The 25,139-nt window shown below is 48.6% G+C and overlaps 11 protein-coding genes across 11 annotated transcripts; 5 read left to right on the top strand and 6 right to left on the bottom strand.

Annotated features, from left to right (window-relative positions):
• Nucleotides 1–13: 13 nt before the first annotated feature.
• On the bottom strand, nt 14–1,015 carry N7455_008495 (ubiquitin-specific protease OTU1; the record flags this gene model as incomplete). Its single annotated transcript, XM_040960448.2, has 1 exon — nt 14–1,015. One exon carries the CDS (start codon nt 1,013–1,015, stop codon nt 14–16), a length of 1,002 nt encoding a protein of 333 aa, XP_040809074.2.
• Nucleotides 1,016–1,604: 589 nt separating this feature from the next.
• N7455_008496 (putative RSC complex subunit (RSC1)) lies at nt 1,605–4,473 on the top strand. Its single transcript, XM_040960423.2, has 5 exons — nt 1,605–1,841; nt 1,898–2,060; nt 2,108–2,176; nt 2,228–3,478; nt 3,535–4,473. The coding sequence occupies exons 1-5, from the start codon at nt 1,702–1,704 to the stop codon at nt 4,447–4,449; spliced, it is 2,538 nt and encodes an 845-aa protein (XP_040809110.2). The 5' UTR covers nt 1,605–1,701; the 3' UTR covers nt 4,450–4,473.
• Nucleotides 4,474–5,377: 904 nt separating this feature from the next.
• On the bottom strand, nt 5,378–7,181 carry N7455_008497 (putative spindle poison sensitivity protein Scp3; the record flags this gene model as incomplete). The annotated part of the gene is made up of 3 exons (XM_040960486.2): nt 5,378–6,706; nt 6,792–6,913; nt 7,001–7,181. 3 exons carry the CDS (start codon nt 7,179–7,181, stop codon nt 5,378–5,380), a joined length of 1,632 nt encoding a protein of 543 aa, XP_040809106.2.
• Nucleotides 7,182–7,633: 452 nt separating this feature from the next.
• N7455_008498 (uncharacterized protein) lies at nt 7,634–8,725 on the bottom strand (the record flags this gene model as incomplete). Its single annotated transcript, XM_065605888.1, has 8 exons — nt 7,634–7,666; nt 7,758–8,167; nt 8,230–8,292; nt 8,347–8,389; nt 8,447–8,459; nt 8,518–8,527; nt 8,592–8,618; nt 8,680–8,725. The coding sequence occupies 8 exons, from the start codon at nt 8,723–8,725 to the stop codon at nt 7,634–7,636; spliced, it is 645 nt and encodes a 214-aa protein (XP_065460837.1).
• A 404-nt stretch (nt 8,726–9,129) lies between these two features.
• N7455_008499 (uncharacterized protein) lies at nt 9,130–11,732 on the bottom strand (the record flags this gene model as incomplete). The annotated part of the gene is made up of 5 exons (XM_040960463.2): nt 9,130–9,141; nt 9,198–10,544; nt 10,595–10,714; nt 10,768–11,509; nt 11,626–11,732. The coding sequence occupies 5 exons, from the start codon at nt 11,730–11,732 to the stop codon at nt 9,130–9,132; spliced, it is 2,328 nt and encodes a 775-aa protein (XP_040809100.2).
• A 976-nt stretch (nt 11,733–12,708) lies between these two features.
• N7455_008500 (sugar porter family MFS transporter) lies at nt 12,709–14,470 on the bottom strand (the record flags this gene model as incomplete). The annotated part of the gene is made up of 4 exons (XM_040960425.2): nt 12,709–12,906; nt 12,971–13,867; nt 13,939–14,240; nt 14,299–14,470. The coding sequence occupies 4 exons, from the start codon at nt 14,468–14,470 to the stop codon at nt 12,709–12,711; spliced, it is 1,569 nt and encodes a 522-aa protein (XP_040809090.2).
• Nucleotides 14,471–14,840: 370 nt separating this feature from the next.
• Nucleotides 14,841–15,979, top strand: N7455_008501 (phytanoyl-CoA dioxygenase family protein; the record flags this gene model as incomplete). The annotated part of the gene is made up of 4 exons (XM_040960452.2): nt 14,841–15,130; nt 15,186–15,646; nt 15,696–15,778; nt 15,833–15,979. 4 exons carry the CDS (start codon nt 14,841–14,843, stop codon nt 15,977–15,979), a joined length of 981 nt encoding a protein of 326 aa, XP_040809111.2.
• Nucleotides 15,980–16,503: 524 nt separating this feature from the next.
• N7455_008502 (fungal specific transcription factor domain-containing protein) lies at nt 16,504–18,440 on the top strand (the record flags this gene model as incomplete). The annotated part of the gene is made up of 4 exons (XM_040960490.2): nt 16,504–17,137; nt 17,193–17,247; nt 17,309–18,143; nt 18,215–18,440. Exons 1-4 carry the CDS (start codon nt 16,883–16,885, stop codon nt 18,438–18,440), a joined length of 1,371 nt encoding a protein of 456 aa, XP_040809124.2. The 5' UTR covers nt 16,504–16,882.
• Nucleotides 18,441–19,049: 609 nt separating this feature from the next.
• chl1 (DNA helicase) lies at nt 19,050–21,921 on the top strand (the record flags this gene model as incomplete). Its single annotated transcript, XM_040960449.2, has 7 exons — nt 19,050–19,158; nt 19,225–19,317; nt 19,370–19,536; nt 19,591–20,229; nt 20,280–20,945; nt 20,996–21,166; nt 21,220–21,921. The coding sequence occupies 7 exons, from the start codon at nt 19,050–19,052 to the stop codon at nt 21,919–21,921; spliced, it is 2,547 nt and encodes an 848-aa protein (XP_040809088.2).
• Nucleotides 21,922–22,246: 325 nt separating this feature from the next.
• N7455_008504 (60S ribosomal protein uL15) lies at nt 22,247–23,025 on the top strand (the record flags this gene model as incomplete). The annotated part of the gene is made up of 3 exons (XM_040960476.2): nt 22,247–22,278; nt 22,412–22,610; nt 22,807–23,025. The coding sequence occupies 3 exons, from the start codon at nt 22,247–22,249 to the stop codon at nt 23,023–23,025; spliced, it is 450 nt and encodes a 149-aa protein (XP_040809069.1).
• Nucleotides 23,026–23,559: 534 nt separating this feature from the next.
• Nucleotides 23,560–24,705, bottom strand: N7455_008505 (uncharacterized protein; the record flags this gene model as incomplete). Its single annotated transcript, XM_040960465.2, has 2 exons — nt 23,560–24,281; nt 24,333–24,705. The coding sequence occupies 2 exons, from the start codon at nt 24,703–24,705 to the stop codon at nt 23,560–23,562; spliced, it is 1,095 nt and encodes a 364-aa protein (XP_040809087.2).
• Between the last annotated feature and the right edge of the window lie 434 nt (nt 24,706–25,139).

A 25,139-nucleotide genomic window follows, 5' to 3' on the forward strand; every position in this document is an offset into this window, starting at 1 on the left:
CCTATATGTAATACTAGCTTGCCTCTCCGAAATCGTAATGCCCGGTCTCCGCGGCATGCTTCGTAGCACCCCTCTCTCCAGTGAATGTGCCTCCGCAGATGTTACAGCGAACAGTAAACCCAGAAGTGTCCGTGTAGTAGTGCTTGCCTTGCAATACCCGGCACAATTCTTTGGCCTTTTGCAGAACAACCGGATCCACAGCCTCAAAGATCTTTGTGTCTCCATGCGGCAGTGGGTTGGCACGAGTATAAGGCGGGCGAGAGGGGGATAGCGCAAGGACATCGTAGTGAATTCCCGAGTACACCACAATACACCGTGTCGGTGCTCCCTCATTAAATTGGAACATGTTCAGAGTCTGTACATCGATGGAGCATATCTCAATATTGAAGTATTCGCTGAGAATCTTGAGCTCGATGGCGCCACCCCACGAGTCCTCGTTCTGGATCCAGGTACAGTATTCGTCCGGCTTTTTGCCCAAAATCGCCGCTGTATATTCCGCCGGGTTTGATTGAATAGCTCCTGCAATAATCGATCGTAGCTCAACCATCGTGTCCATGTCGCCCATGACTGCAGCGCCCACTGCTCGGAAAAGGCACGAGTTGTCGTCGGGCATCACCCGGAGAACGAACGTCCCGGCATGGTCTGGGGAGGCAATTTCTGGTGGGTCTTCGGCGGTGTTCTCTTGTGGTCTTTGCGAGATCGATGGCTGCGATGGCTGTGATGGTTGTGAGGGTGCTGTAGGGGCTGTTGGCGCATCGTCGCTCACGCCTCGGGTGGCCCCTTCTTTCTGTGCGACGATGAGTGACTCTCCATTTAGATTTACCCCAACTTCTAAGATCCTTTGGTCTGGTTGGAAGCTGTCAAGCTCAAGTGGTTTGAGAGGGTATCCATATTTGACGTCAAAGGTAGCAAGACCGGTCTTTTCCGCAATTTGGGTTTGGAGATCTTTGATGGTTGCGGTGTCATCCAAGGTAACAGTTGACTGGCCTGAAGGCCCACGGACTCGAATTCTCATTGTGATAAATTCCTGAAGAGGCGAAGTGAACTGTGAGCTGGACGATCTCAAGAACCTGCCCAGGTGGGAAGTTCCACTGATAGGAAGATATGACGACTTGCCGTGTGGGGTATACCTGGGTATACCTGAGGCTGCGATGTAAGCCAAATAGTATACGATTCCCTTTTCTTAGGCCCTGAGAAGAGTTAGGACTGGTATATGAGTCAGTTCTCTATTCCTTCAGATGCAAAACAAAACATTGAAGTCGCAAACACAGCCGCAAGCAGGGTGAGATTACCCAGGTACCAAGCCAATCATAGCAACCCATAGCTGAAGAGCTATGTATATTGAAAGTACATTGGGCCTGAGTGACAACTTCAACCCCTGGCCACAATAGGTAGCCATATCACAGAGACCCATAGAAGAGATGCAAATAGAAATGATATGGTACTCTCTCATGAAGAGATGTCCAGAATGTCCAAAGGTGAGACCATCGTCATGACATTTCATGACATTTCAATGAAATTACCGTATGTAACGTCAAATGGTCGCTGAGTCAGCGACAGCTTCACGCGCTCGTAAAACATTCTCCGACCTCTCCAGGGCTTCCCTACTGTCTTACCTGAATTCTGCCTTGCTTGCTTCGATTTCTTTGATCTCAAAGGCTGTCAAAATTACCGCGTGGAAACGCGCTTGTCGCCAACGACATGGAGTCCGAGAAAGAGCTATCGCAACCCCCGCGTGAACAACCCGTCAACTCCATCGAGAATGACGGTGCGATCACCCGCGAAACATGGAAACTGATGATGGATGTGGTCATGGCAATTTATGACTACCGAGAAGAAGAGTACGATTGAACCCTGAGATATACAATGATCGATGGCTAATGGTTATCTTGCGCAGTGGCCACGACCCGTCGCGATTGTTCCATCGCAGTGTCAACAAGCGCTATGTTCCCGACTACTACGATATCATCAAGGAGCCGATGGCCCTGAGTATTTTGAAAGCGCGCATCAACAAACGGGAATACAAACACTTTTCCGAATTTGTTCGCGATTGCGCCTTGGTAAGTGGTTGCGCCCCTCCAGGTCTGGCAACTAGCTAACGATCTAGATCCCGCACAATGCGCAAACATATAACAGACCTAGATCGCAGGCCTATGAAGATGCGCTAGTTGTCAAGGTATGTTTGACTAAACTCGGCCACCCTATGCATTCAACTAACAATTTCCAGGAAGTTTTCGCCGCCGAGTTCAGAAAGCTGGCCGCCCAAGGTCTAATTCCCGCTGATGAGGCAGAGCTACCCGATCTTGGAGAGATCCCAGAGGCCGATCCGCTCCCTGACGACGATGAGGAAGAGGAGGAAGAAGAAGAAGATGAGGATGACGACTCTGAGGATGAGGGCCGACGAAGGAAGAAGCCCGGTCCCAAGCCCGGCTTCAAGCGTGGATTGACTCAAAAGCACGAACCCGACCTTCGCAAGAAAAGAGGCCGTCCTCCCCGCGTGGACACACCTATGGAAATCCGCATCAAGACAATTCTAAAGGGAATTCGGAAGTTCAAAGGCGCCGGTGGCCACCTGAAGATCACCCACTTTGAACGCCTCCCCGACAAAGCTGCTTATCCGGACTACTACATGGAGACCAAGGAACCTATCGCCATCGACATTATCAAGCGCAAGTCCAAGCGCAAGAAGTACAACTCCGTCGACCATTTCATGCGCGATCTTGATCTCATGTTTGAAAACGCCAAGGCTTACAACCAGTCCGACAGTCAGATCTTCAAGGATGCAGTTGATCTGCAAACTGAGTCACGAAAGTTGGCCGAGCAAGAGAAGAAGAAGCCTGATAGCGAGTTCTTGATGGAAGACGGACGCTTCCCACTCCCTGATGGTATTCTCCACCGCGGTGAACTGTGGAAGGTTGGCGACTGGGTTCATATCCAAAACCAAAACGATGTGAGCAAGCCCATCGTTGCACAGATCTACCGAACCTGGCAGGACTCCGATGGGGAGAAATGGATCAACGCCTGTTGGTATTATCGCCCTGAGCAGACGGTGCATCACTTCGAGAAGCACTTCTACCCTAACGAAGTTGTGAAGACTGGGCAATACCGAGACCACCGGATTGACGAGATTGTGGATCGCTGCTTTGTTATGTTCTTCACCCGCTACAGCCGTGGCCGCCCAAGAGATCTCGCACCGGATAAGGAAATCTACGTGTGCGAGGCTCGGTACAATGAAGAGAAGCACAAGTTGAACAAGATCAAGACATGGGCCAGCTGTCTGCCCGATGAAGTGCGAGAGAAAGACTACGAGATGGATCTCTTTGATGTGCCACGCAAGATCAAGAAAATTCCTAGTCCGATCAAGCATCTGCTGAAAGAGGATTCCAAGGAGACTGATGACCTTCCTCGGCCGACCTGGGGAACCGACAATGCACCTCCTGTTGCCGGCGCTGTTCACCGCCGTCCACGAGATGAGAATGTAAGTCTTCATTTATTTCCACATGAGAAAAGATCATTGAAAGCTGACAACATTAGGAATCCCCACCACCCGAGCCAACCCCATCCCCTCCTCCTCCCTCCTTACCCCAGTCCGTAGCACCTCGTCAACCACTCCCCAGAACGGTCATCGACCCAGGCGTTCGTACTCCAGCAACACCCCCAATCATCATACACACTACTCCCGCCCCCATCCGCCCACCAGGCTTCCACCAAATGACCCCGTCTCAAGCCTTTACAGCATCCCTCCAACGCCGCGCTAGCAACCTTGCCGCCACCCCGCAAACACCAGCAGGCGCATACCAGCCCTCACCACCAGCCCAGCCATACTCAGCGGCCCAGCAAACCCCCTACACCGGCTACCCCCCAAACCGCATGCAAGCCCCGCCAGCCGTGTACAACCCTAACGCACCGCGGCCCGTGGAAGTCTTCCACCTGAGCGACGCAGCCAACGCCGCCATCCCAGAAGACATCCGCAACCAATTCCACTGCGATGACCACGGCCGCGTGCTCTTCTTCTCCGCGCCGCCGGTGGACTTCATCCCGCCCTCAAAGCACAAGCTCGGCCATTCCCTCAAATACCTTGCTACCAAGGAGGAGCATCAGAAGAAGGTCGAGGAGCGGAAACGCAAACTGGCCGATGAGCAGACGGAACGTGACGAAGCTGCGAAGCGCCGGCGCGCTGAGGTGGAGACTGAGCTTATGGGCCGTGCTGAGGCACTTACTGGTAAGGCGGTTGAGACGTTGGTGCAACACGTCATTACGGGTACGAATCAGCTCTATGGATATCTTCATCGTGCTCGGGAGGATGATTCTATGGATCTTGATGGAACGCGGGAGCGTGGTGTGGCGGATCGCCAGGCTATGCAACAGACGCAACAGATTCAGGCTCAGACTACGACGGATGGTTTGGTCAATTTGAAAGGTACCGCTTTGTACCTGGATGAGGCTTAGTTATAAGAAAGGTGAACATACTGGCATGGTTTCATGATTCGGTTTCAAAGGCGTAATCCTCGAGGCGTCTATTTTAGTTTAGGGTGTATTATTAGGCAGAACATGAAATGGTTTTTATTTTAGTCCTTCATATACTATCAAAAAGAGAATATGTAGGTTTTGTCTGCAATTCTCACTGAATCTCCCTTTCTGTCACTTCTAACTCGAGATATTACTGTTATATATATCTCTCTCTTTTCACCCTGACTGTTTGAATACCAACGTGCTTCATGTCAAGAAAACCACTACATAATTATTTACTGAATGATTACAGAAGTATCAAGAAATTGTTTATTTGCACATCTCCAGTTTGTACATGCCTGCAGTCCTGAGAATCAAGACCACATATTCCGACAGTAGGGGACAAAGAACAAGGGAGAAGAAGACAAAGCACCAAGGAAACACCAGAGATCGCAGTGGTCGTGAAATCATGAAAAGCAGATGTAAAAAAAAAGTCGAGATATGTCAACCCAGGCACAGTGCGATATCCAGAAAATGGAAAATAAAAACAGAGAAAAGGCAGAAATTAATACAGTAAATGGCTCAGAGAAACCCTCTGAAAGCCCGGGAGAAACACATATGACTGGTCTAGATGATTCCAAACGAAGGAATAAAACAAGGCAGATGATGGCTGAGTGCCAGTCTATGCGAGGGGATGTGAAGCTTTTCTTTTTGTCGCCTTTCGTTTTTTTGCCGAACCAGACATCTCACTTGAAGAGAAGAAAAGGATGTATTGTCTTGGACCCTTCTTTTGTTTTTTGTCTCTGATGTATGTTGCCCAATTGAACTCCAATAACCGTTTTCCTGTGTTTTTGGTGAATATGAACATGTCCCAACGTTGGACTTGGACTTGATGTATCGTAATAAAAATTGAAACAAAGAGGACAGATTAAGAGGAGCTTTCTTTGTTCTCACTCCATGAGGCACTGTTCCGCTTGTTGCCGACCTCTTCCTCCATGTCGAAGACCAGGTCACTCTGCTCTTCCTCCTCAATTTTGCTTGTGTTGACAGGAGAGGAGATGATTCGGTCAAGGCGGGCGCTAGGACCGGCAGACGTCTGACGAGCAGAACCAGGGTGAAGGCCCATCCCGCCAAGCTGCTCAGAAATCATCGACATGGAGGACTGACGTCCAGGGCTCGAGATAAACGACGTCCCTTCGTGGGATGCCCGGCTACTGCCAATGGGTCCCAGGCTAGGACTGGTGATTGGGTTCAGTGATGATTCACGGAGAGGAGAACCGATGTGGAAAGAGGAAGAGCCATGAGATTCCTCTTCCTTGCGCTGGCGTTGCTTGGCAAACAATGCGCCAAATCGAGACGGGCTCGACGCCAGAGGAGAACCAGTCTTAGAGAAGCTGGTGCTGGTCATACCAAGGCCGGTGATGTCGCGGTGGCTGGAGCTTAGGTCGTTGTCGGTACGGGAGAGACGGCGCAGTTTTTCCTGCGGAGTTAGAACATCGTCATGCAGGTTGACTGGTAGGTAATCCTCTTCCATAGGGAAGTTCTCATCCCAGTCCTCTAGGGCCATGGGACGAGGAACACTAGCGGAAAGCATGCGTGGCTTGACGGGGCGTGACGAATGCATGAACCGGGTGCCGACTGTATCTTCGGGAGCAGGAGGAGAAGATCCAATGTGCGATGAAGGCTTGCGCAAGCTGGTAGCATAGCCGATGTCGCGCAGGTTCCGGAATACATCTGCTTGTCCCAGTCTCTGGGGTGGCGGCGACTCCAATCCAAACTGCGAGGGCATGGAAGCAGCCACTGGACCATAACGGGCAGCGTGAGAAATACCTTGGCTGTCGAATGAAGCCGGGAGACCCGCATCGAGAGCGCTCAGGTGGTTGTTATTAGGCGACATGGGATATCGGACATCTTCTGCGGGAGATCCATACTTGGAGCCGGCATCGGAGGCCAGGCCCGTATCGATCGTGGGGATTCCATCATAGGATGGCTGTTGCTGGCCATGCAGGGATCCATACTCCTCCTGCGGGGCCAGCTGTGGGGCATATCGAGGCTGCTCGTGACCGTTCATGCGTTGTTGGGAGAGCACCGAGTTGGTCAAGGCGGAGTCCTGATTGACATAGGCCTGCGGATTCACTCGGCCGCCCAGATTGAGGTGGCCGCTTCCCATTCCCATGTTCCCAGTCGGCCGGTTGACTCTTCGTCCATCTGGTAGGATATGCGCCAGTGCGCATTTTGCGCCGAACTTGCAGTTTCCCTAAAATCCATTGCCCCGTTAACTTCCGACAGCCTCGGAAAACGTGTACCGAAGGGAGAACTTCGAAACACTTCCAATTTCATACCTTTGCAAAATATTTGCAAGGAGCGTAGTCAATTCCGGCATCGGTGGAGTGTAAAAAAGGACAAGCGGGGCCTGCCTGACAGGCACCCTGGCGAAAGAATTTGCACGGAACATGTTTAGTGTCTGGATAGACGATTGCAAAAGATTAGCTCGCATTCTGGGAGCTACAATAATGGATATGAATAACTCGGAAGTCAAGTTAAGACTTACTCTTATTGCTTTGATTTGGCGGGCTGCGGGCAACGTCAAGTGCCGAAGGATTGCGAGAATGTCCATTCTGGGGATTCTGGGGATTCTGGGGCGCCCCAGAAGCAACCGGAAGAGGTGCACGACCTCTCATCTCTGAGTGACTGGTTCGACGAGATGACGGAGGACGAGTAGACACCTGCATGGAGAAGTGGGAGGGGTTGGAGATTGGAGAGGGGAAAGAGAGATAGGCTCTCGGGGCGGTGGGGAAGAGAGATATTGGATGATTCACCCAACACAAAAAAGTTGTTAAAAGGTGAAGTTGTATAGAGTAGAAAGGTAGTAATATAATTATAAAAAAGAATAAAAATTGAAGCAAATAACATAACATATAACACCATTATCTTATACAATCTCACCACACCCTGTCCCATATTACGGTTCGCCTCTTCCCGTTGCCTCCATTCCATACTCGAACTGCTCATGCATACCAGCGAATCAGATGTGAATCGGAAATAGAATACACAGCCTTACTGTAAAGCCTTGAGAACCCCTCTGTAGCTCCGGTACTCCGTACTAAACGTGTACATCGTAGATGTCAAATGATGTGACCCGAGTGGGGACGAGGTAGAAAGATCACCACTCCATGAGAACTTCTTATTGGAGCGTTCCTTCAAGCCCCAAAGATTCCTGATAAACATTTGTCAGAATTCCAGAGCAATTGATGATTGGAGAGCCTTCGGGCTATGTCACTCGTCACTCGTCATTTTCAAAAACTCACCCACAACTCCGCCGCAGTCATGTCATCCGGAAGTACCTCAGAGCATTGTCCCCAGAGATCGTGACAGATCCGACGGCGCACGTTGGCATGCCGCTGCCAGTATTTCCATTCTTTTTCAAGCTTTTCTGTTTCTTCTGGTGATATCTGAACGGGGTCACCCTCGTGACGACTTGCTAGGCGAGCCTGGATCGTCGATTTCTCGATCTCAAGACGGCCGATATCCTCCCGGAGATTAGATATCCGGGGCTTTGCATGTAGGGCGGCTAACTCTGCTCGGGCCTTCTTTTCGTTTGCCTTCAGGGTTGAAATCTCACCCTCGAGGTTTTCAATGTCAAGCTTAAGAGCCGCGGCTACCTCCGGGATTGTGATATCCGAGGGATCTTGTAGAGCATGGTAGACTGTCTGTTTGCCTATACGTCATTTGGTTTAGTATGTCTTTTTTTTTTTTTTTTGGGACGTATACCCAACTTACCAGAAACTCTTCCTTCGATCTCTTTCTTCTCATGCAAATCCCGGAGAAGCTTTGCGGCTTGCGCTAGTAACCCATATTTTAGGTAAAGCATAGACAAGCTCACAGGACTAGTCTTACTTTTGGTCACTCTGTTGTGAAGATTTGCAGAAACATCAATGGCCTAAACAATGCTTGCTCAGCGGTTTGTTCCTTGTGCTGTCCTGAAGAGGGATCGAACTGAATATGGACGACTGTGCCAGGCGATGTCAGCCACCACCTCGAGTAAACAACTCATCAGAGCCAACGTACTTTTGCTGACCTGCAAGCTCGTCAAGTAAGTCATTGAACATATGTCAGGATTCAGATTCAGTCCGAATACCCACGAAGGTATTCCTGGATCATTGAAGCATCTTTGCGAAGGCCACGGTTAGCAGGTCAGAGTCGGTGATTATGATCCAGAGAATATCTAACCATCATTTCCGGCAGAAACATCACTCTTGGGCTTCCGCGGAGCCATGGTGTAAAGATTGGGAAGATGTTGCACTAAGTTGCACTGAGTTCACTGAGTTGGTCCAAATAGATGAAGTTTACACCCGTCGACCTCACGTGGAAGTGACACTACAAATAGGAAGAATTTGAAGGGTTCAAGAATGAAAACAATAGATTTACAACTACTCCTAATATCTAATTCATGCTCAAACTTACAACCCGAATGATAATATGTCCAGGGAAAAAAAACAAAGCTCAAGAAATGAAATGGGTGCAAATGCAGTTATGTGGAAACAAGGAGACCCATTGAGACCATTCGCCTCCCGGACGGCGAAAAACTTTTTGAAACCCCGAGATTATAGAAAGTAGAGAAAACGCAAGTTGAACGGAGACAGCCAAACATGCTTGGATAAAAAGGGAAGCCCCGGGGTATCACATCACAATCTGCAAAAGTCAGCTTTGGTTCGAGTTTCAATGGCCAAAAAGTAGGGTTTACATACGCAATCACTGTCTTTATTCGCACTAGGAACGCCCATCTCTTCAAAGGTCTTGGGTCCCTTGCTTGGCGGCTTAGCGGGTTTCTGCTGGGGCGCGGATGAAGTCGACGACGCGACTGAGGGCGCGACTGAGGGTGCCGGCTGAGGCGTGGAAGCACCCGAACCGTGAGACTGTTGCCGGGACTCCATGCGCGGAGGAAACGAGGGCGAACCAGGCGGACGAGGAGATGTCACACTGGGTGAGGACATTCCGGAGTGGCTAGAACCGGGAGGGTGGCCAGAAACAGGAGGCCTCATAGGCTTGCGATCCGGAACCGGGTCAAGTCGAGGTGGTGGGCGTCGACCACCTGGAGGGGGCATTGGTGCAGAATAGCCGATATCGAGACGAGGAGCCCCGCCGGGACCGATCATGTTACTAGCCTGCGGGCTTACAGGCCCAGCAGGAGCGCTGAGAGGGGTTCCAGGACCAGGCTGGCGGTAGTTCATGGGTCCGCCAGGTCCGACAGGTCCACCAGGCCCATAGGATGGAGTGCGAGATCTGGGCCCCTGGCCCTGGGGGGGTGGGCCACCATATCCCGAGGGTGCATTGGATCGAAGGTTGGGGTTGACGCCGAAAGCAGAGCTTGGGCGAGTGTCTGACAGCTGATAACCTTGTTGGGGCCGGGGACGAGTAGAGTGAGGACGATCGGGGTAAGGAGCCCCAGATGGTGGGCCGTCAGACAAGCTCATTCTTGAGGGATCTGGCATTTGGATATTCTCTGGGGTTGATTCCAGGGAATTACCTCGCTGATGAGCGGTATATCGCGTGGACTTGATGCGTGAGATCGCGATCTTCTCATGGTCCTTTCTGGACAGAGTCTTGGATCGCGAGATACTTTCAATCCGGCTAGATGCATCCTTGTTGCCACTGGCAGCGGCCTTGGCGTACCAAGAGCGGGCTTCTTTGATATCCACCGGCACATAGATACCGACCTCATAGAAGTAACCCAGAGCGAATTCGGCTGTCGGAAGACCACTCTGGGCCGCGCGCTGGGCATATGTAAATGCCAGCTCGTCGTTCTTCTCGAAGATTCCCTCATGTCCACACAGGAACCATTTGCTGATCGCCATCTCGGCTTCGGGCTCGCCCTGGCGGGCAGCCAGTGCATTATAGTGCAGAGACAGCGCGGGGTTGAAATCACAACTCAGCTGACAGAGTTCATATGCCGCACCCATCTTAACCTGAGCCTTGGCGAACCCGTGATATGCCGCCTTTTCGATATTGACACGTGCTAGGTTCAGATCAAGGGGTAGGAAGCTTTCCGGAACGCTCACTTGAGGGAGCTCCCGAGCCAAGAGCATGCCGTATACCTTTTCTCTATTAGAATAATTTTCCAAGGTAAATGTCATATAGAACTCACGTATGCACCTTGAGGTGCGTTCTGGTCGCATGACTGCGCTGCCAGACGGATGTATTCCAACCCAGTGTTGAAATCCTGGTGTTGTCCATGCTGACCCAAAAGAATCATCATTCCGAGGCGCTGCAAGTATGTTAGTGTCTCCACTGCCCTGCATGATCTATCTGATAACCCACATAGTACGAGGCAGAATCCGCCCGCGCAACACCCCGCTGGTAATGTTTGATCGCCTTCTCCGGCTCCCCCGAGCTCTCAAACTGCATTCCGATCCGGTATTCGGCACGCGCATATCCCTTCTCAGCGGCTCGGGAGTATGATCGGAATGCCTCCTTGCGATCGACAGGGCAGCCAAATTTGCCAAACTCGAGCCACATGCCCTTGATGAATTCCGCTTTGGGGTGGCGCTGCTCGGCGAGAAAGCCGACGATGTTCATCGCGTCGACTCGTAGCTGCCGTTCCACCTGCGGGGTCTGCGGGCGTGGCGGTTGGGTCAAACAGAGGCGGACATCGTTCTGCGCGGCGACCTCGACAAAGGCGAGGGCATCCAAGGCCCATGCGAGTTGCATCTCCGGGTCTGTAGTCGATAGCACGGCCATTCGCGCGCGCTCTAGGTTCGCTTCTCTCTGTTCATCGGTGGGCGGGACATTAGGTGGTGGGTTCCGCAAGACCGGGAAAGGCGAAAAGTTGGGGTGATCCATGCTGTCATAGGTCGCGGATTGCGCGTAGGAACTGGGATCGTGAGCTTGAGTGTGTTGAGGTTGACCTTGAACGGCGGAGGAGGTGCGCTCAGGATAGGTGTGGGCGCGTTGGTATTGCGGTTGTTGCGGTTGTTGTTGTTGTTGCCCGCGGCGGGGGTCAGCGCGGTATTCCATCTCAGCGATATTGTCCTGCATGTTCTCAGGTACTTCTGGCATCACTCTGGGATGAATTAGTACTCGTATTTTCGGCATTTGCAGATTTTGCAGAGATCGCAAAAATCGTAGAGACCGCGGGAATCGTAAATCGCAGAATAGATGTGAATCCAAGATCCATACCTCTGAGGAGATGGGGATATGACCTCTGGCATGTAGAAGTCATCTTGCCCCCCTGGATACCATGTTGCACCTAAGCGTTGCTGACCACCCTGTGGTGGTCTGTTCATTGTAATTTTGTTAGGAAATTGTGCAATCCCCCCAATGATAGTTCAAGTCGAATGTCAAGAAAGAGGGGGAAATGAAAAGAGGAGTTCAACGCGGTTTAAGGGAAAAAAAGTAGACCCCCACCCCCGCCAGGTCAAACGGCCAAACGGGATTGAATAAGAAGTTATTAATAGTGTATTATTAGTATCTAGGCACTCTTATACACTTAATACAGTGATAGTAATCGAGCTGACCTGTAAGATCTATACTATATATATATATATAATATAATATAATAGTTATATATGTATACACATACATGTAATTCTTCAGCCTCATGAGGTACCTGACTTGTACCCGTGGACGTAGAGGATTCCCTCTGGTGGGGCTTTGTATATCTCCTGCCGCTTTAAGGCTCTCCGGTCCTGGAGGCTCAGTAAATTTCAGTCCATCCATGGATCCTCCGAGGTCGTACGGAATGACTAATCGTATCATCGTATTTATACCTCTTATAATTACCAAAAAAAGTCGTTGGTATGGTAATATTGTAAGCAATGCAGTAATTACGATGCATTGACCAATTTTGATATTTCAAAGGTAATCTACCGAAGCACCTGGGTACCCAGTCCATATTCAGTCGATACGAATACCTACATACATATGTACATATATACCCAATGGGGCATAGTTAGAGCCCCACAGGTCTATTTTGGGGCTGTGGAGCAGACTGATTTGGAGAAACCGGCTATGTATTCGGGGGTGCCTATCAGCTTACTAGCTGGGCGTGTTGGTGTTTTAAGATAGAGTACGGAGTACGGAGTAGATTGGGATATTGAGGCAGTTTCATAACCTTGGAGTGTTTAATATGTCTACAATCAGATTATCACATGTGCATAACCAGAATTCAAACTATGGTTATTTACACGATGTATACAATGTCCACGGGTATACAACACCATCTCGTAAACCTAACATATCACTCCACACTCAGATCTCACATTAGAGTGAGTTCGACGCCTCATTCTTGGTAACCACCGCACTCTTCTCGAAGGGCTTTGGGTCATGATCGAGTGCTGCTTCCAACCCTTCAAGCGTGATTGGGTCTGCACGATCCAGTTTGGGATCCTCGAAAAGAGCTGCAAGCTCAACTTCGGTTTTTCCTTTCGTTTCTGGAAACGTGAAAAATATAATACAAGTCTGTGTAGAGAGCATTAACGTCACGAGGTATAGAAATGGAGAGGGTAGGAGAAATTGCACTCACCCCGAGGATAAGCATTCCTAGGTAGAAAATATAGTAGTAAAATCCAATGCTATCCAGTGCAATGGGATTCACATATTGATTAACAGTCAGTGCTGCCTGTGAGACGGCCACTTGAACACTCAACCCCTTGGCCCGAATTGCAAACGGCAGAAGCTCCGTCGGATAGCAATAAAGAAGTGGATTGTTGGCCAAATTAAAGGCCGCATCGTAGAGAAAAAGAAATACAACAACGGCATATGAGGCTCCCTTGTATCCATGTTGGGCATACATGGCCGATGATATAGTCAATGGGACGTTGGCGAGGGTCATCCCGACGAATGAAATCATCCAGAGAGTTCGTCTGCCGATTCGGTCCGCCAGTAAAGCTCCTGCGAGGGAGAAGAGCAGGTTCCAGACCTGCAAGCCACCGTTGATGCCGGTTTGCTGAGGTGTAGAGGTGATACCAATGCTAGTCAAGATGGGGCTGAAGTAGTATGCGATTACACCCTGGCCGTTCCAGAGTGTCAAGAGGGCAATAGTAGCCACCAGAGCAATTCGTTTCCTGTTTGCCGGTGACCGGTAGAGAACGCTCCAGCTATTTTGGCCACTCTTTTGGGCGGCTGTTTCAGCCTCCAACAAAATATGTATCTCTTCCATCTCATGGATCACAAGAGCCGAGTGCAAGTTGCCGTTGCTGTGATATTTTGCAAGCAGTTGTTGGGCTTCTTCTACACGCTGGTTTGCACAAAGCCATCGCGGACTTTCGGGTAGACCGCAAAGAACAGATATCATGACGAGCAGTGCGGGAACTCCTTGGATGAGCGACGGTATACGCCATGACCAGCTGGTAGACATGTATCCCGTGCCGAACGTTGTCCATGCCGCGATGATGGAGCCTACGTACCAAAGTACATTGAACTAAAAAGGAATGTCAGATTAGCAGAAAGCGTGATGAAGAGTTGGGGTTTATTAGTAAGGGGTTGCCTTACTAAAGAAGAGATTGTGCCACGCATTGCCGGATGAGCCAGTTCGAAGAGCAGCGAGGGGCCAGCAACACATGTGAAGCTAATCCCAAAGCCAATCAAAAAGCGACCACCAATAAACATACCAGCAGTTTGTGCAGCTGTCTGGATTATAGTTCCCACAAACGTCAGGGTTGATCCAACAAACATGCCTACTCGACGTCCGAAGTAGTCTGCCGTGGGTGAGGCAACCAGAGCACCAACAAAACCCCCAACGAAGACAATAGATGTGATGAGTCCAATTCTAGACGAATCGGGGTATCCCATATCTAGTGAAAGTAACATAGTCAGCTTCTATCTCGAGAATCGTACAAATGAGCTATGGACCTTTAACCCAGGGCTTCATAGACTGGAAACTTCCGACCACGCTTTCATCATAACCAGTGGTCATTTGTGATACAAGGATAGTAGCTTGCCATGCTAGTAGCTTGCGAAGACCAAGATCTTTCCACCATTTGGCGAAGCGTTGAGTTTGGAATTCCTGAACGGGGGCAGTCATAGTGGAGGTTGATCTCTCTAAGATTTGATCTGGAAGAACCAAGGAATCTATCAAACCTATATCTTGTCATGATCAACGGTATCCGAGAGTACAATTATAGGATGGTCAAAGAACTTATCGATGTCCATGAAAATTGTCAAGAACAGAGAAACCTTATAACTCGCGCGAGTTTCGCGCGAGTTTTGGCTTATCTACGCGGCAGTTTCCGTCAACTAGTCCGAGGGACATCCCCGGGTTTATCAACACTCGGGCTTTAAAATAAAGAAGAGGTAAAAAATATAAAATACCTTTTAAGATACTTTGTCTAATTATTTCCATCATCATCACTCGGTTTTGCACTTCATTTTGTAACCAGTTTTACGCCTATACCATGCCTCATCGAACGGCCAATCAACTCACCGTGGACGATTCTAAAGTTCACGGAGATTGGCGAGATGAATTGTTCCAAAATGGATACGTTGTGGTCAAAAACGCCATCTCGCCAGAGAGATGTGAATACTACATCGACAAGATGTTTCAGTGGTTGGAAAGTTTCCCTTTGGGGTTTGATAGGAACAATCGCTCAACTTGGACTGAACAACATTTACCCACACACATCAAGGGGGGAATGTATCATGGATATCGTATCCAACATGAGAAGTTTATATGGGAGGCCCGAACGTAAGTCTTCAATTCCCATATCTAACAATACACATCTAAGAATCGATCTTACCAGGGAGGACGGAGTGATCGAAGCCTTTGCAAAACTGTGGGGAACAGACAAGCTTCTGGTCTCTTTTGATGGAATGAACTTTACGCTTCCATCTGGTACTACTCTGCCACAAACGCAACCTTGGCCACATATCGATCAAAGCCCATTGCGAGAGGGCATGCAGTGTGTCCAGGGTATTCTCAATTTTGCCCCAAATAGTCCTCAGGATGGGGGTCTTCTCGTCATGAAGGGATCTACCAAGCTTATGCCCGAGTTCTTTAAGACTCACTCGGGTACAACTGGCCGAGAAACGTGGGGACCTAGCGATTGGTTTGGCTTTGACGAGGGTGAGGTGAAGTGGTTCGAGGAAAGAGGATGTGAGATTCATAAGGTCACTGCTGAAGCCGGGGATCTGATTCTCTGGGACTCTCGCACTATGCATTTCAATTGTGTTCCATCAACTCAGAATGTACGCGCCGTTGTTTGTGAGTACTCCTCTTCTATCCAAGTGGTATCTCTTTCTAACTGTCATAGATGCATGCTATACACCAGCTTCCTTTGCAACAGCTGATATCTTGCAGCAAAAGGGTGAACTGTTCGACCAGCGAATTGGAACGGTAAGTATCCTGTATCTTCTGCATAAACGATCAGTTTGTTGACTTCTTGAATAGACCCATTGGCCCCATGACAATCTATTCACGGAAACTAGTGACGAACACCGCCCAGAAGAGGAAGAAGGGGATTTGACAAAGCGTCTTAATGAAGAGCCGATTGAGACAGACCTGGTGTTAAAGTTGGCAGGGAAAATTCCTTACTAAATATTTGATTTCAGATCATCTGGCTCGCCCATAGCTCATATCTTCTACCTCCACAGCTTTAGATGGATAGTTACCCTCTTCCCATCTCAATCAATTACTTCTGACGTAACATTAAACCCTTGGCCTCTCATGTTACTAGTCTCATCCATACGTGAGAGTGTATATTTTGAATCCTTTTCAGAGCGTGACTTCTATAATAAAAAGAGAAAAGAATAACCGAGAATTTTTAATTAAAGGGATATTATACACATTTCAGTCGTAGCCAACGATGCCCACTACTCTTATTTGGCTTCGTAGTACTACTCACAATATACTTCCTCTATCACACTATAAGCAAAATGACTTCCAACATTGGCGGTGACCTCCTGACCTCGGCGGCCCTACGGCCTCGATAAGGGGTAATGGTATTAGCCAATCACCGAAAGTCCCAAGGTTATCAAGACCAATCAGCTCAACCCCAGACTTTGGGAAAGAGGCCTCCAAGTCATAGATAAATACCTCCAGGGCTGCATTTATATCTTGGGGGTTTTTGGTTTTCCCTATATTCTCAATGGCAGCCAGAAAGAGTCAAAGGGCACCCACTGCTTGCTCTAGCTGTGCTAAACGTCGGGTGAGATGCGACAAGCAGATCCCATGTGGAACTTGTCTTGCAAGAGGCCTTGAAACCACATGTGCAAGAGAAGTTGTCAATGTCAAAGGCCAAGTTACCAGGTGTGTCAAGCAATATGGTATATAAACCGGTGCTAAAATAGAGACAGTGGGAAGCAGAAAGAGCCAGTTCTATCGTATCTTGAACTCCAACAAGAAAATAATCGACTAAAAGCTGAACTATTCAAACCCAACCTGTTTAGACAGCGGAAATCAACTTCTTCCACATACCCTAGATGGGAAAACTCTGTTGAAATGCTCGAAACCCAGACGAATTTGCAACATGGCAAAAGCGCTTATCATCAGAAGGTGTGGAATCGAACAGACATCCGGATGCCAAGCAAAGACTGCAGTGATGTTCTATTGCATCATGGCTTTACATGGACCTCGTGGATCCATTTTGCTGTTCATCTGCAAACATTCGAGCTGGAGCACGAGTCTGCTTGGATGAGCGGGGTATTCCTTGATGGCGATACTCTTTGGCTTGCTATATATTTTGGCTTCATAGCAGTGAGAACATATTTCCTCTTTTTTTTGTATGAGCAACGAATCTGATTGATCATAGATGAGTCTTATGTTTATGGACGAGGATGAAGCTAGGAAAGCGGGACTACCTCTAGGTTTGACTCCCCACGCTTTTCCCCAGTCAAGTCAATACTTCTCAAGTCTAATGCATTATAGAAAATACACCTGAGCTTGTTCAAAACTGGTATAGCACAGCGCTTTTTTTCCTCAGCGAGGCTGACTTCATGCGGAATCCTGATTTCAAGACAGTACAGGCCATTGCCATAATTATCGGACTGGCCAAAAATGTTGGGGACTTTAATCTTCAACCAGTTCTCCAGGTAACAGGAATACGGATAGGACAGATCTTGGGAATGGATCAGGAGCCTCCCATGGTATCCAGCGACCCTGTTATGCAAGAGATCAGTCGACGAGTTTGGTGGACCTTGATCATCTGTGAATGGCTGTCCATACCAGCGCATCCACCCTGCATCCACGAAGCGGACTTCAACGTCAGGCTACCACTGGTCCTGTCAGATGAAGAGTTAACGACAGAATTAATTGACAAGCCCAATACAGCCATCAAAAGACCACGTCCAGTGGATTATCACAATGCTATGATCTTATTAGCACAATCGAACTATCGTTTTCGAATCCAAATGTCGGCCATTGAAAGTCTAGGTGGAGATAATCTTCTTGAAGACCTTGTTCTGACAACGGATGAAGCCCTGGCCAATATCATCTCACAATTGCCATCTCATCTTCTCGAGATCTCTGGAAGACCAGGCCAAGACAGGGAACAATATCCGCCCTGGGTATTGTGGCAACAAACCACCTTGTCTCTCTCCTTTCTGTTCTGTCGAATGAAGGTCAACCGAGTCCTACAACATCGATGGGCCTCCTCTTCAGATGTCCTTCTTGCGAGGTCAAAGGCAATATGTTTAGACTCGGCCAACACGATTGTGTCCATGGTCAAGCAGCACAAGGTTGTGTTGGCACGCCATCGTCCATGGTGAGTCTCAATTCTTTTTCTGCTTTCATTAGACCCGGTCAACTAAATATTCCACTTCTTCTTTCCTTTAGGGCAACAACCTCTGCCTTATTTTCTGCTGCCTTGACCCTTGCAGCAGAGGCAAAGCGCCTGGACTCAAACGCAGCAGAGGAATATATTGACAGAATCCAAACCTGTTTCTCATTCTTTGAGTATATCAAAGATCATAGCGCTCTTGCAATGCGAGTGCTAGGTGAATTGAGGGCATTTTGTGCTGAAATATACTGTCATGATTCCGAGGCAACTGGTAAGAAGTGACTAGAGTTTTGACAAATTCCATGGATTCCATTGCATTGAGAGAAGAGACAATATATTTAGATTGGTCTGACCAATATAGCTTATGCGCGACAAATGTCCTGATTAGGTGGTCAAGTAGCAGATTCCATAGCACAATTAAAGCAGCCAGTTTAGGATGAATAATCACGTTGATGAAGCCAGGGCTTTCGTGATGGGAGGCTAAAATGATGGAACTAGCGTGTTTGCCCAGGTGCATTCCGTGGAGCCTTGGAACCGTCCAAGGGTGGCTCAGCTCAGGCTTGACGAATCAGGACTCTCAGATGATGAGCGGTGGGTCAGAGAGGGGCCATGCTCAACTGTACTGAGCAAAAAGCGGCAAGGCCTGAGGACTAAAACGAACAAGTGGCAGGTCTCTCATATTTCCAACATATGTACTGTACTCCGTACTACTCCGTACCACAACATTATTCTGTATAGGTAATGTAATTCTGTTTTTTTCAATGTTCCTTCTTTTTCCCTTCTGCCTTACAGACAGACCCATTTTATTTTAATCTTTTCCTTTTTCCTTCCTTTACGAGACTATACGGAGAGTACTCCGTACCTCCTTTCTTACTGGATATCATCTCCACTATGGATTTCCACCATCCCTATACGCCATACGATATTCAACTACAATTTATGCAGGCCCTCTACGCCTGCCTGGAAGATAGCAAGATCGCTGTATTTGAATCCCCTACTGGTAAGCTAGAACTACTTGTAACCTTGTTTTTATTTTTATTTTATCTTTATCTAACATGTTATACAGGGACTGGAAAATCTCTAAGTTTAATCTGTGGTTCTTTGACCTGGCTTCGAGATCACAAGCGCAAGGCCTTCCAGGAAACCGTTGATGCAACATGTGGGTCCCACTGTGGAACATATGACTACATATCAGCTATCTGACATTCCAGGCGATGACGATGAGCCCGAGTGGATGATAGAACATGCCAAAAGGGAATCCAGGCGTGCCATTACCGAAAAGAGACAAGAATTCGAGGCCCGATTGGCCAAGATTCGACAAGAGGAAGAACGTCTGAAACAGGCCCAGGACAGCGCAGACCGACCCCGTAAAAAGCAGGTATGTATGTGTTCCCCCGATGGATGCAAGATCGTCATATTAACTAGAAAATAGCGACTTGACGACTCAGCACTGGAATTTGTTGACGATGACGATCAATTTGTTCTTGACAACTATGATAGCGACACAGACAATCAGAAAAAACAGAATGACTCTGGGAATTCCGATGGTCTCTCTGCAAGCACTTTAGCCTTGCTGGAACGGTTTCAAGGGAAATTCTCAACACAAAAGAAAGATGAAGAAGATGAGGGAGATGACGAGATCAAGATCTTTTTTTGCTCAAGAACACATTCCCAGCTAAGCCAGTTTTCCGGTGAATTGCGACGAGTCACCTTCCCATCTAGTATACCTAGCGATCTCGATCCAGAGAGCAAAGACGACCTTTCCAAACTTGAAGAGCGTGTGAAACACCTGTCGCTAGGGTCCAGAAAGAACCTGTGCATCAACCCAAAAGTCCGGGCCTTGGAGAACAACACCGCAATTAACGAAAGATGTTTAGAATTACAGCAAGCGGGTGTTGCAGCTGACAAGAAGTGTTCCTTTATTCCCTCCAAAGACACCGAGGCTCTGGCGCTTGAGTTCAGGGACCATGCTTTGGCGACGGTCAAAGACATCGAAGACATTGCCCAGGTTGGGAAAAAGCTCGGCATATGTCCCTACTATGCATCTCGTCCAGTTATCAAACACAGCGAGGTTAGTTTCCCCCAGTCACAGATATAACATCGGCTCTGACCCAAGACTAGATCGTCACACTTCCATATCCATTGTTGCTACAAAGATCAGCTCGCGAGGCCCTCAATCTCTCCGTCAAAGGTCACATTGTTATCATCGACGAAGCTCACAACCTCATGGATGCAATATCTGGCATTCATTCAGTGACTGTTTCACTAAGTCAACTGCAGACTGCCATCGGACAGCTGACAACATATGCCCGCAAGTTCAAGAACAGACTAAAAGGGAAGAATCGGAACTATGTTGCTCAAGTCATCCGGTTGGTGAGCTCCATTGCGGAGCATATGAAGTCAATCTCTCAGCAAAAAGGACCACTGGAAGGCTCGGTGCAAACGTCAGATCTCATGGCTGGAAAGGGAGTTGACCAAATCAACCCTTACAAGCTCTCTAGATATCTGCAAGAGAGCAAGCTCGCCCGGAAAGTTGACGGCTATCTTGAATCCTCGCAACAGCCACAACCCGGTCGGCCTAAGGATAAAACAACAATGCCGGTTTTGTTTCATATTCAAAGCTTCCTTCTTCCTCTTATGAACCCCTCAGAAGAGGGGCGACTCTTCTTTCAGAAAAGTCAAGACGATGTGTTGTTGAAATACATGCTTCTTGACCCTACGAACCACTTTCGAGAAATTGCCGAAGATGCTAGGGCCGTCATTCTAGCTGGTGGTACTATGTCTCCTGTAAGTACGGCTCGTATTTTGATATCGCAGCTCTCTAATGCTTTCAACAGATGTCAGATTATGTGAATCATTTGTTTTCATATCTGCCCCCAGAACGACTAGGGACATTTAGTTATGGCCACGTTATTCCAAAATCCAACCTGGTGGCGCAGTCCTTGACTCAAGGACTGATGGGAAACGAATTTGATTTTACATATGAGGCACGAAATTCCGAAAAGATGGTATGTACCAAGGTCCATACTACGGAAAGTTTTGTTATTTACATGTCAACTAGATCACCGACCTTGGGCGTACGATAGCAACCCTCTGTCAAGTCATCCCAGACGGGGTGGTCGCGTTCTTCCCCAGCTATGACTATCTCAGTCAGGTTCTGAGCGTCTGGAAGAAGCCCATTCCCAACGGGAATGGCCAAAGTACTCTCAATCTACTGGAACGAAAGAAGAAGATTCTCTACGAATCTCGCGAAGCAGTGACAACTACGGACGATTTGCTGCGAGAGTATACCGAAGCTGTTGAATCAGGATCAGGAGCCTTGCTTCTGTCTATCGTGGGTGGCAAGTTGTCAGAAGGTATTAATTTCTCCGACAAGCTAGGGCGGGGTGTCTTTATCATCGGCCTACCATTTCCCAATATCCGCAGCCCTGTATGGCAGGCCAAAATCCAGTACCTGGAAGAGAAAACCTACAAACAGGCTTCTGGGTCCGAACCGGAAAGGAAAGCAGCAGGCAAGGCAGCGGGCAGGGACTTTTACGAGAATTCATGCATGCGAGCAGTGAACCAGTGCATCGGTCGAGCCATCAGACACGTGAATGACTACGCTGCTATCATTATGATTGACCGCCGGTATGAGTCGCCACGGATCCAGCAAAAACTGCCTGGTTGGATTAGAGGAAGCTTAGTGCCAGCACCTCCTACGCGAGCGGCTCAGATGACTGTGCAAAGACTTTCTAAATTCTTCGCTGAAAAAGGGCGATAGCGAGATAGGCACTCTAATAAAAATAAAAATAACACTACAAAAGGATACAGCATTATATTTTCTGCACAAAATCCGCGCTCATTGGATACTTTGGCATGCGCAAATGTAGCAAAAGCCCTAAGCCGTAAAAGACTGGCAGAATTGAAAAAGGGCGGTGTGTGTCGCACATGACATAAGTTCTGACAAAGCCAGGGCTAGGGTTCCACGATCACGGGACAAGCGAATTTGTTAGCGCACACTCTAAGCCTGGATTTCAACATCCTGTAGACGGAACGATCCCTTCAACGCCAAACATCAACGGTCTTGTCACACCCCCGCCGACAAGATGCCTACCCGTTTCTCGAACACCCGGAAGCAGTGAGTCGACACCCTTTCCTGTGCCGTCTGAATCGAATTCTTTTCTCGTCGATCGCGACCAGAAGAGCCAAATTCGTCATAGCCCAATCGCAATATCACACCAACATATCACTAACCTCTCATTCTCTCGCAGCCGCGGCCATGTGTCTGCCGGTTACGGTCGTGTCGGCAAGCACCGCAAGTCCCCCGGTGGTCGCGGTATGGCCGGTGGTCAACACCACCACCGTACCAACATCGACAAGTTCCACCCTGGTTACTTCGGTAAGGTTGGTATGCGTTACTTCCACAAGACCAACCAGCAGTTCTGGAAGCCCACTATCAACGTCGATAAGGTACGTTAAATCTACATCTTGCGAGTCGATTCGGATATGAAGGAGAAGAAATTTTGGATTGGTCTGGAGGCGGAAGCGCAAATGGCGACAATATGCAAAAGAGGAGGGAGGCCAATCGACAAGAATTATGAAGAATTGCGGAAATTTTATTGAGAGAAGGACAATTATCGCTGACTTGCGACTTTTTTTTTTACAGCTCTGGTCCCTCGTCCCCGCTGAGCAGCGTGACGCCTACCTGAGCGGTCAGAAGACCGATGTCGCCCCCGTCATCGACCTCCTGCCCCTCGGTTACTCCAAGGTTCTTGGAAAGGGCCGTCTCCCCCAGATCCCCGTCGTCGTCCGTGCCCGCTACGTCAGCCGTGACGCCGAGGAGAAGATCAAGGCCGCCGGTGGTGTTGTTGAGCTCGTCGCATAAGCGTTGATTCGTCGAGAAATTTCTGGGGAAGGCGGGTGAATAGGGGCAATTTGAAGCCCTAGCTGTGTTCGTTCGCCAGCATGGAGGACGATCGGAACTCAAAATGAGATCTGCCCGAACCGAAACCAAGTCGGTTCGGGCGGTCGAAAATAAAAAGGGTTTTTTTGTATGCAATCAGCATAGCATATGGCCTCCGAATGCCCTTACGATTTCATCAGTGTGTTAAACAAATACCATAAGGAGGATTTTTTTCAACTGTTGTTCATGTCCATTGTCATGATTGGAGGGCAAAGTGTTGGTTCTGACATCTTGAACCACGCTCGTGTAGGATGACTGAAGCTACCTTGTTGGGACATGAAAGGCTTCCCCAAGGTTACTGTGCAGGTTCGCTGTTAAAAGCTACGGTTATCTTCGTAGATTTTGGGGTCTACCAATATGTCCGATTACGATTGCAAAACTACCGAATTGATAAGTATAATCATATCACATCTAATTTCATTCTATGTAGACATCGAAACGTTCATGGCCTAGTGCTCAGATCTTCGACTCTCGCACCGAACCCCGTCGACCCGCTTTCTCGGGACCCGCGGCCAATGTCTCACTGATAAACCGAACAGCCTCGTCAGCCATCTTAGGAGTGACCTCATGGCCCGCCACCCGGTCAATGATATCTTCAAACGACACCGCACCATCGCCAAACCACCCATCGGACGAGATAGTCTGCTTGAACCAGTTGAGGAACAGCTCTCCACGATGATAGGGAACAAGCTTGTCTTTGCCACCAGACAGATTCAAAATGCGCTTCCCAGTCAAGGCACGAGTCAGAATTGGCCGGAGCACCTGCTGCTCACTTTCTGAAGGCTGAGGCAATGGGCCTTCGCGCAAAGGACCAGTCGATGGCCCACAATCCACATGCTTCAGCATCATACCGGCGGGATCATATCGATTGACGGTCTCTAGGAAAGAAGTCGGCAAGGCTTCTGAGCCAAGGACCTCCGCGCCAGGCGGGTCACTCTTAGTCCATGATGGCAGCTTCGACAGCCGTGCGCGGTCTGCCATCAGATTGACATAATCCGGACAGCCGATGATGATGACCCCGGCACTGACTCGAGGCTCGTGCAAAAGACAGCTCCATGCTGCATGCCCGCCCAGTGAGACTCCCAGAACTAAGTTCTCGGTGATATTATGCTCACCACTGGGGAATGTGTAGGAGGGAAGGTAGTCCATGAGGACCGATGTATCTCTTGCAGTGCCCTCTAGTTATAGTTAGAATGTCGTATCTTATTTTACCAGTCTTTTTCACTCACGGAAGATGGAGAACATATCCTGGGCGTGTCGAGGGTTCCCCTTTTTCCAAGACTCATTGGCAAGAGGGTCGACCTTCCGAGTACCATGGTTTCGCTGGTCGAACGAGACAGCAATCAGACCTTTGGCCGAAGGTGTGTCCTGGTTTCTAGTGTTCCAGTCGGTGATGGCGGAATTGGCAATGCCAGTCATACGCTCCTGAGTGGCTAATCTGGGGTGAAGAAGCCAGAGACATGCGACCTCTGAGGCCTCTTTGCGAAGCTCTTCCAGTCCAAAGACGGTTACTGAGATACCAGCAATTGCGTAGACCTTCTGGGAGATGGCGGCCGGGATGGGCCTGTCTGGATCATTCAAGAATTTTAATGGATCAGTCATGATGGTTGAATAGATATGAAGACCACAAGGTATAAGGCGAAATATGTTGAAGAAAGGTGGGTTAAATAGCGGGGAGATAAGATGGGAGAGTATCTTGAAAAGGCAACTCGGGTATATACTACACCAAAGCCGAGGCCTTCGCTTGATACTCTTCCAAGGTTAACATACTCCGTAGTTCCGGGATTATTAGGATGTATTGATGTATTTTCTTATATTTCTCTATATTCTCATCACCATTATAAGTTGATCCTTTTTTTTTTTTTTAATATATATATTTGAATTCTACTTTGCTACCCCGAGGTCCTCAATTGAGGCCATAGATGACAATTTTATTTCAAATTAAAGGAAAAGTCCCTTTTGGAATGACTCAATGTAATCCAATAGTTTGTATTCTATACTACTAGATAATACTATACATAGACACATATGCACTC

This window comes from Penicillium solitum (assembly GCF_028829755.1).
Source record: "Penicillium solitum strain IBT 25940 chromosome Unknown utg000005l_segment0_segment0, whole genome shotgun sequence".
Taxonomy (NCBI): Eukaryota; Fungi; Ascomycota; class Eurotiomycetes; order Eurotiales; family Aspergillaceae; genus Penicillium; species Penicillium solitum.

Excerpts from the sequence above, each read along its gene's own strand:
- N7455_008496 (XM_040960423.2), top strand. The coding sequence starts at position 1,702 with ATGGAGTCCGAGAAAGAGCTATCGCAACCCCCGCGTGAACAACCCGTC. Across the intron at positions 2,061-2,107 it reads TTGTTCGCGATTGCGCCTTG|ATCCCGCACAATGCGCAAAC; the intron begins GTAAGTGGTTGC and ends CTAACGATCTAG. Across the intron at positions 2,177-2,227 it reads AAGATGCGCTAGTTGTCAAG|GAAGTTTTCGCCGCCGAGTT; the intron begins GTATGTTTGACT and ends AACAATTTCCAG.